Genomic DNA, 9,811 nt, shown 5'->3' with positions numbered 1-9,811 from the left:
TCTCTCTCTCTCTCTCTCTCTCTCTCTCTCTCTCTCTCTCTCTCTCTGTATGTCAAATGCACAAACAGCAAGGTCTCTCTTTTGCTCACTGTCTCACATGCACATATATGGTCCAAGGGCATCTCTGTCTCTCAAAGTGCAGTGTTATCTCTCTCTCTCTGTCTCTTGCTTGCACAAATTCACACACACGCACAAACTCCCACATTCGCTCTCTCACGCACACTCTGCAGACAGCAGAAGCAAGCCTGCATTTCCCATTTTCTCTGAGAATCAAACACAGTTGCATTCTTGTTGAGCCAAGAGAGTTGAATTATTTTAAAGTGTTTGAAATGTGTACCAGTAATTGTGTGAGCTGGCTGTACTCACTTAGTATAGCCGTGTGAGAAAGCAGCATTTTCTACTTATACTGATGTACTACAGCTCTAAGGTCAAAGGGCTGCAAACTGTGGTCTAATTCCTTGTGGACCAGGGCCTCAGAATTGGCTCTTGAGTAATAAATGAAAAGTCGAAATTGACATATTATGATGGAGCACAGATGTTTCTTTGGAAAGTAGTTCTTGTACTACTCGTACTTATTTTTGTTTCTGTAGAAATAGTTCACGTTCGTTGTGAAACAGAGTGGTTTAAATTTTATTCGTAGTTGTGCTCCCATTATCCCCCCCCATCCTTTCCCTGTACCCAGAGGTCTGGGTAATTACTCTCTTTGGAGCCTGAATAACACCAAATGCTTCCTGAAATTTTAACTGAATTTTGGACATCATTCCTAATTTTTTCATTTTAGTAAAGTCCCTTGTAGACACTGTATCTCTGAGTACTTCCCATTGCCCAGAGGATACTATTTTACGTATAAAAAGCAAAGCAGCTATATTGCAGTACATTTTAATCTGAGTGATTGATTTGACATTGAAAATGTAATACCAATGAAATGAATTGTGTACAGTTTCCAAGAGAAATTAGCATAGTAATTTTGCACTGTTGTCTTGGTGTTGGCTCCTCTAGCAAGGCAATCAGTCAAAGGGATCCCCAAGGAGGAGGGGGTGCTCTATTGTGAATGGTAATGGTTTTATTGAAACACGTAAAAATATGTTAAATTTAGCTGATTAGAGACTTTAAAATGTTGGAGAAAGGATGTGCATTTTTGGGAAATGGTAACCTAGTGGTACTGTCACTGGATTAGTAATCCAGATGCTCAGTCTAATGCTCTGGGGATATGTGTTGAAATCCCATCATGGAAGCTGGTTGAATTGAAATTCAATTAATAACATCTGAAACAGAAAGGTTGTCATAATAACCGTGACCATGAAAATATTATTGATTGTTGTAAACACCCATCTGGCTCAGTAATGACCTTTAGGGTAGAAAAACCGCTGTTGTTAGCTAGTCTGGCCTGTATGTAACTCCAGACCCATAGTAAAAGTAGGTTGGCACTGAACTGCCCTCTGATATGGCCTAGCAAGCCGCTTAGTTAAAAGGACAATTAGGGATCGGTAATAAATGTTGGCCTTGTCAGCCAGCGACACCTACATACCATGAAAGAATTTTAAAAACTCCTCTTGTGACTGCAGAATGTTGATTTTCAGAGCACCATATAATTAATGAAGTAAAAAAACAAACCGTGAAGGAAAAAACAGAGTCAACGTTTCAGGTCCGGAAACATTAACTCTGTTTTTTCCTTCGTAGATGCTGCCAGACCTGCTGAGCTTTTCCAGCAACTTTGTTTTTGTTCCTGATTCACAGCATCCGCAGTTCTTTCAGTTTTTAAATTAATGAAGTACATTGGTTTCTGTACTATAGAGAAACAGGCAGCACAGCCAAATCGCAGTGAACTTAATGATCAAACTAACATGTTTTTGTGATGCTGTTTGACGGATAAGTATTGGCCAAGGCACTTTGATGCTTATAGTACAGCATGTTTGCAGATTAGATGTGGGAATTTTGCTTCATTGTAGTGAACCTGATCTTGAATGGTAAACTGACTGGCTACAAAATAAATCTGAGCATGAGTGTAAGGGCTATACTTGAGGGTAAAGACTAAGGAATAATTCATGTGAATCTAGTAACAGGCTTTTATCTTCAGTCACTTGGCATTTATGCAGTTTGTAATTAGGTAGACAACGTCTGTTGAAAGGATTTAAATCTAGTTGAAATTCAGAAGGTGTATGATCGTGTTCCAACATGACACTAAAAACTAAGATGTGAAATTTCTAATAGTCAGATATCTAGATGAATAGTATCAATAGAAAGCTGGAGATGATCACCAAAAGGGTTGTGGTGGGTGCTTTTGACAGGGTAGAACTATATCTGTAATCTATAGGAATGGCCTGAAGGTATGGGCATTAATTTACAATTTGTGATTATCCCTAAATTTGTTTGATGTAACCCCAGTCTCATATTGGTTGATACTAAATTGTACCATTTGGTTTTAAGTTTAAAGGAGATCGGTGACAACTACCTAAATAAGCAGACTTGTTCGTAAGTGTGACACTGTTTTTTGTTGGACATGCGAAAGAATCTTGTGTGGACTGACAATAACAAAAGTGATGTGCAATTATGTAGAGCCTCCAATGCACTAAACACCCAAAAGAATATAAAATTATAAATGACACTGAGCCACAAAAAGATATTACATCAGATGGCATAAAGCTGGTCAATGAGGTAAGTTTTAAAGAGTGTCTTAAAGTGGGATTGTGAGGTAGAGAGGTAAAGGAGTTTATGGAGGGAACAAACTTAGGGCTGAGGCAGTTGAAGGTGCAGTTGTCAATGATGAAGTGATTAAAATGAAGGAAGCTCAAGAGACTATGACTGTATGTGACTGGAATGAAAGGAGTGCAGATGTCTCAGAAATATGTAGATCTGGAGGAAAGATGTGGGGAGCCAGCCCATGGACTGGTTTAAAAATAAAAATGACAACCTTAAACTCAAGGTTTTGTTTAACCAGGAGCTAATGTAATTCAGCAAGTACATGGGTGGTCATGATGGTATTTAATTTGAACTTGGTTATGCCAGCAGATTTTTTTGTTGACATTTAGTTTATTGAGGGCAGAATATGGAAAGCTAGCCAAAAATTGTGTCATAATTGTCAGACGCTTTAATATCAGGAAGTTACAATTGAAAGTATGTCCACAACCCACAAAGCCCAAGTCAGGAGTGTAATAGAATATTCTGCACTTACCTAGGTATGTGCGGCTCCAGAAAAACTCAAAAATCTCGTTATCAACTAGAACAAAAGAGCCCACTTGACTATTACACCATCCACCAAACATTTATTCACTCCTTCACCAAACCATTTTGCAGCAGGGTGTCTACAAGACGCTTTGCATCAAATACCAAGCCTTCTTCAAAGTCCATGAATACTACCACCTAGAGGTACAAGGGTGACAAATGCATGGGAAAATCTCCATCTGCAAGTTCCTGTCAAGCTAGGCACCATCCTGACCCAGAACTATATCATCGTTCCTTCGTTGTTGTGGGATTAAAATCCTGGAACTTAGTTCTGAACATTGTGAGTGTACCTACACCAAATGAACTGTAGCAATTCAGGAAGATAGCTCACCAGCACAGTTTGAATGGCAATTAGGGATAAGCAACAAATCCTGGCCCAGCCAGCAATGCACAAATTCTATGACAGTGTAAAAATAAATATTGACATAACAAAAGCAAGGATGAGAGATTCAGTACCAGATTATTTAAGGCATGGGGCAGCAATGAATAATGTTACAAAGTGGAAAAAAAGCAGTCTTAGTGACGGCATGTATATATTGTTAAAAGGGGTCTGGTAGCTGAATTGGCTGCATGGCTGGTTTGCAGTGCTGAGTAATGCCAACAACATAGGTGCACTTTCCACACTGGCTGAGGTTATCATGAAGGACTCCTTCTCAGCCTCTCCTCTCACCTGAGGCATGGTGACCATCATGTTAAACCACCACTAGTCATCTCTCTGTACAACCTCCTGGTCTGGTAGGACTATGGGGACTTTACTATACATTATGGTTGAAAGCTCATGTCTGGTCATAAGGGAACAAAGGGTGCAAGCAAAACCCAACAGAACTGTGGGTGCTCTAAATCAGGAACAAAAACAGAAGTCGCTGGAAAAACTCAGCAGGTCTGGCAGCATCTGCGAATAAAAAAAATCAGAGTTAACATTTCAGGTCCGGTGACCCTTCCTCAGGATCATTCCTCAGAACAGTTCTGATTAAGGGTCACCGGACCCGAAACGTTAACTCTGATTTTTTTCTTCACTGATGCTGCCAGACCTGCTGAGCTTTTCAAGCAACTTCTCTTTTTGTTTGTCAGACAATGCAAGCAGGTTGGTTCAGCATTTACCAAGGTGTACAATGAAATCAGTGATCTGGAATCAGATTGTCTGGTTTGGACCCAAGACAATGGCTACACACTTCTTAATGCTGAATTAGAGGAAATTAATTGTACCCAATACTTGATGTTAGATAAGCAGTTGACAACTTAGGAGGTTGATAAAGAGTTTGGGGCCATAACTGTGGTTGTGGATGTGGAAACAGTTGTTCTGATTTTAAATGATGACTGAGGAGCAGCATGAGGATGGGCAGTAGGAGTACCCAAGATAGATCCTTGGAGGATACCAGAGAATCAGTTTGGTTGGGCCGAGAAACCAGTGGAGACAATTTTCTGAAGATGATTTGATTATTAAAATGGAACAAGGCCTGTGAACCACCACCACACTGGAAAAAAGTGGAGAGGAAATGGAAGACAATGGTATGATCAACTGTGTTAAAAGCTTCAGACAGGTCAAGAAGGATGAGCAAGGAATATTTACCTTGTCATGGTTACAGAGGAAATTATTTTTGACTTGACTAATGTTTTTGTGGAGTTCAAGATGCAAACAGATCTGCCATGATCTTGTTGACTGACAGAGCAGGTGCGAGGGGATTAATGGCTTGCTTGTGCTAATTTGTATTGTAGTATGGTTGGACACCTGGTTGGAGAGATTTTCTAAAAGCGACAGTTCATAGATTAATAAAATACACAGAACTCTTTTTAAGACAGTTGTTGATACTGGATGATTCATTTTCAAGTTGCTTGAATTTTTTTGGCTCTGTTTTAAAATGATGTAAGTTCAACATCTTCAGTAAGCTGTCCTCTATCTGCAGGGCAGGAGTTGGATTGTGAAGAGGAGTTATGAAGATTTCCGGGTGCTGGATAAACACCTCCATCTCTGCATTTACGACCGGCGTTTCTCCCAGCTTGCCGAGCTGCCGCGAACGGACTGGCTGAAGGACAGTGCAGAGGTATGATGTCGTGCTACGTGCTGACTTTTTGTTAGCTGTTCACACTTCATTCCTGGTGTTTCCCAAGGTCCTACCGTTCATCATGTATTCCCTTGCATTTTGTGTCCCGCCCAAGTGCATCAACTCACATTTATCTAGATTGAATTTCATTTGTTTACGCCCGAACTTCTGCCACCATCCATACATACCCCTTCACCAATCTTTTCTTTATTCTCCTGCTCCCCTATTTTCCTGTTTTCACTCTCATCCTTTCCCCATCTCCTGCACCTTTATATCTAACTTCACCCACCCCCTATTTCACACAGTTCAACTCTCCCCACTCTCTGTTCCTCCAACTACACTTTTCCACACACTCCACTCTTGCCTCACCCTTCACTCCTCCCCCCTCTTTGTCTTTCTCTTTCTCCCTTGAACTGTCCCTTCCTCTGTTTTGACTCCCTGTGCGCTCCAGCTCTCCTTCCCTTTTCTAATTCTGGTGCAGAAAGTAATCACTTTGTAAATGGGGAAAATGCAAGATCTATTCAGATTTACACACTTGCTATTCTGTTACTGGAACAGGTGAAAGTAGGTCACAGAATGTATTGAATTTTTTTCAGCAAGAAAATACATCTTGCAGAGAAGTTGTTTGAAACGAATCCAAACAGTTCGGTACAGTTCATATGAGATGTAGCTTCACCCTTCCCACTGACCAATCTCCACTACCCCCCACCCATATCCACCTATCACCATCCCACCCACCTTCCCCCAGACCCAAACCCCCACTTATTTCTGAGCTCTCTTCCCCCTTCCCAGCCCTGATGAAGGGTGTAACCCCAAAACATCGACTTTCCTGCTCCTCTGATGCTGTCTGACCTCCTGCATTCCTCCAACTCCCTTGATTCTGTGCTCCTTCATCTTAAAAGAGAAGGCACAAACACACAGGATGTTAAGGGTGCAGAATATTCGCTGAGTGAGGGATTTCAATGTCCAGAACTAAGAGTGGCTCAGCAGCAGCACTACTGATTGAGCTGGTTGGGTCCTAAGAGACATAGATTGTGTCTGTAGCAGGTGTGATGAAACCAACAAGAGGGTAAAACACACTTGACCTTGCCCTCACCAGTCTGTCTCCTGTGCATGCATCGGTCCATGACAACATTATGGTGAAAAGTCCTGCCTGCCTTCACATTGATACCACCTCACATCGTGTTGCGTGGCTATCACTGCACTAAATAAAACTTCAAACAAATCTAGTAACTCAATATCGGACATTCATGAGGTGCTGTAGGCCATTTGCAGAAGCAGAAGTGTACTCAAACACGATCTGCAGCCTCATCGCCCAGCTTATCCCCTACTCAACCATTGTCATCAAGGGGATCAACCTTGGTTCAACAAAGAGATTGGGGGGATGTCAAGGCAGCACCATGCAAACCTAAAAATGAGGCGTCAACTTGGTGAAGATACCAAACAGGACTACTTGCATGTCACATAGCATAAGCACCAAATGATAGACAGTGCTAGGTGATCCTGCAACCAATGGATTAGATTTAAGCTCTTCATGCCCCCCAACATACAGTCATAAAAGATGGTGGACAATCAACTCACTCATAAAGAAGGCTTCATAAATATTCCATCCTAAACATTGGGAGAGCCCAGCACAACAATGCAAAAGACAAGACTGAAACATTCATTAACATTCTTTATTCAAGTGGATGATCCATCTAGATCTCATCCAGAGATCCTCAGCATCACAGGCACTAGTTTTCAGCTAATTTGATTCACTCCACGTGTTATCAGGATCATTGGATACTACAAACGCTATGGCCCCCGATGACACTTTGGTAATAGCACTGAAGACCTGTGCTCCAGAACTTGCTGTGCCCCAAACTGAGCTGTTCCAGTACAGCTACAACACTGGCTTCTGTCTTACTATTTGGAAAATTGCCTTGGTATGTCCTGCACACAAAAGGCAAGACATATCCAACCAGGCCAATTACTGCCCCATCAGTCTACTTTAGATCGTTAGTAAAATGATGGAAAGTGTCATCAACAGTGCTATCAAGTAGCACCTGCTCAGCAATATCCTGCTCAGTGACAGCCCAGTCTTGGTTTTGCTAGGGCTACTCAGCTCCTGACCTCATTACAGCCTTGGTTCAAATATGGGAAAAAAAGAGCTGAATTCCAGAGCTGGGGTGAGAGTGACAGCCCCTGACATCAAAGCTGCATTTGACCCAATGTAGCATCAAGAAGCCCCAGCAAAACTGGAATCAGTGGGAATCAGGAAAAAAAGTTCCCTGAAGATTGGAGTCATACATGGCTGTGCAAGGTGGAAGATGGTTGTGGATGTTGGAGGTCATCTTAGTTCCAGTACACCTCTGCAGGAGTTTCTGAGCCTTGTGTCCTAGACCCAACTATCTTCAGCTGCTTCATGAATGACCTTCCCTCCATCATAAGGTCAGAGGTGGGGAGTACAATGTTCAACACCATTTGCAATTTCTCAGATACTTAAGCAGTCCATGTCCAAATGCAACAAGAACTGGACAATAATCAGGCTTGGGCTGACGAGTAGTAAGTAACATGTGTGCTGCAGGATCTCATCCCTTTTCCTACTGATGTAATTGGTATCAATATGTACCACAATCTCCTTCTGTTTGCCTTCCCCCTTCAGAATTCCCTGCAGCCGTTCAGTGACATTCCCTGGCACAAGGAAGGCTACACACCATCCTGGAGTCTGTTTTGCTGCTGCAGAAACGTATATCAGTTCCACTTACAATTGAATCCCCTACCACTACAGTCCTCCCATTCTTCTTCCTCCCCTCACGTGCAGCAGACCCACCCATGGTGCCATGAAGTTGACTCCCACTGCTTTCCCCTGCACAGTCATCTCCCCTAGCAGTATCCAGAACAGTACACCTGTTTGAAAGAGGATGGCCACAGGGGACTCCTATATTGTCTGCCTTCCTATACTCTTGCTGGTGGTCTTTTCTGCCTGTTAGTCTTCACCTGTGGAGTGACCACCTCACTGAACAGGCTATTCACAATTTGCTGAGCCTCGCAGATGCTCCACAGTGAATTCACCCCACAGCTCCAAAATGTGGTTAGCCAGTAGCTGCAGCTGGACACACTTCCTGCACATGTACTCACCAGAGACAACTGAAGCTTCTATGATTTGCCACATAGCATAGGAGGAGCATATTACTGGTGCAGGCTCTGCTGCTGTGATTTTCTTTAAGCCCCTTCGTTACTCCCCCTTTAAATTATGTTTATGTAAGAATACTGTTGATGTAGTTCCCCCTACGCTGATTGAACTACCCTTACTTTACTTACTTATATTCCTTATTATATTGGTCTGACTTTCACTTAATCCTGTTGTTTCTCAGTTAAATGCTTCTTCCAAAAATTACACGTTAAAATTGTGAACTAATCAACATACCGTTGTCCGGTGATATCGCTGTTTTAGTTTGTTTTGCCAATCAGCAGACCTCTCATTGCAGCTCGTAAATTAGGACTCCCTTCTTTCTGCTCAGTTGAAGCTGCAGATATTTTATTATATTCAAGGTGTTACGTAGTTCACGTATATGGTGAACAGCAGTGGTCTCTACTCTGATCCCACCTGAATACCACTTCCTGCCATTTGCCAGTCAACATACTTTTTCTCAACTCTGCAACATTTTATTTATTTTGTATGTAGCTTGCTACCAATTCTGCTAGATGTCCCCTAATTCCACATTTTCTTATCTTGGTCATCAGATTACAGCATGATACCTTTTACCTATGAGGTAAAGGCCTTTTGAAGATTCAGACATATTACATTTGTGTTACTCTTGCCGACTCTTATTGTTAATTCTCCAAGTAATTCAATTCACTTAATCAAATATCACTTTTACTCTTTACTCTGTTTTCAGTTTTGCAATTTTTTTCTGTTACTTAGATTGAAGATTCCATTTCCTGTCATCTATGTTAAACTAACTGACCCTTAGACTATATCCCGGAAACTCTCTCCCTTTTAACATGCAGGAATAAAATTTAGCTGCCTGCCAGTTCTGTCACTCTCCCTTTTACTAATGATTTTTTTTATATACGCTCAATAGTTTCTACACTGTATGCAAGATTTTTAAAATGAGTGGACTCAGTTCAATGTCGTCCAGAAGCTTTATTCTCTCTAAGGTTTAGCAAAGTTATGGATTGTTTGCTCTTCTACTTTGGCAAACTAATTATCCAATATTTCAGTTATCTTGCTGTCATTTATGAATTGAACTGGAGTATCCTGTAGTATAAGCTGATATTGTCTTATTTATTTTTGTTAGTATTCTGCAAAAGTTTAATTTTGAATTTCTTGTTTTTTTTTCTAGTTTTTTAAGACTTTTATCTTAACCTTTTTGTATTTTCTTTAGTCGTCATCTTCTGAAGTCTGTGTATTTAGTGTATTCCTTTGTTGTTTGAGTTTTAGTTCATTCAAAGAAGAACAAAGAGCAATACAGCACAGGAACAGACCCTTTGGCCCACCAAGCCTGCACTGACACATTTTTGCCCTTCCATACTAAAACTGTGATAACGAAGTGCAGAGCTGG

The 9,811-nt window shown here is 41.3% G+C and overlaps 1 protein-coding gene across 6 annotated transcripts in view; it reads left to right on the top strand.

Annotated features, from left to right (window-relative positions):
* Positions 1–9,811, top strand: part of LOC109917665 (rho GTPase-activating protein 32-like) — a 488,544-nt gene that overhangs the window by 326,199 nt on the left and 152,534 nt on the right. For 5 of the 6 annotated variants that reach the window (XM_048615489.1, XM_048615490.1, XM_048615491.1 and 2 more), the window contains one exon: positions 5,127–5,264. In XM_048615489.1, the coding sequence (XP_048471446.1) occupies positions 5,127–5,264 (138 nt within the window). The remainder of the gene's footprint in view (positions 1–5,126; positions 5,265–9,811) is intronic. The other variant, XM_048615495.1, reaches the window with a different exon arrangement.

The sequence above is a fragment of the Rhincodon typus genome, chromosome 32 (assembly GCF_021869965.1).
Source record: "Rhincodon typus isolate 14 chromosome 32, sRhiTyp1.1, whole genome shotgun sequence".
Lineage (NCBI taxonomy): Eukaryota > Metazoa > Chordata > Chondrichthyes > Orectolobiformes > Rhincodontidae > Rhincodon > Rhincodon typus.
This window is presented reverse-complemented; position numbering and strand designations above follow the sequence as displayed.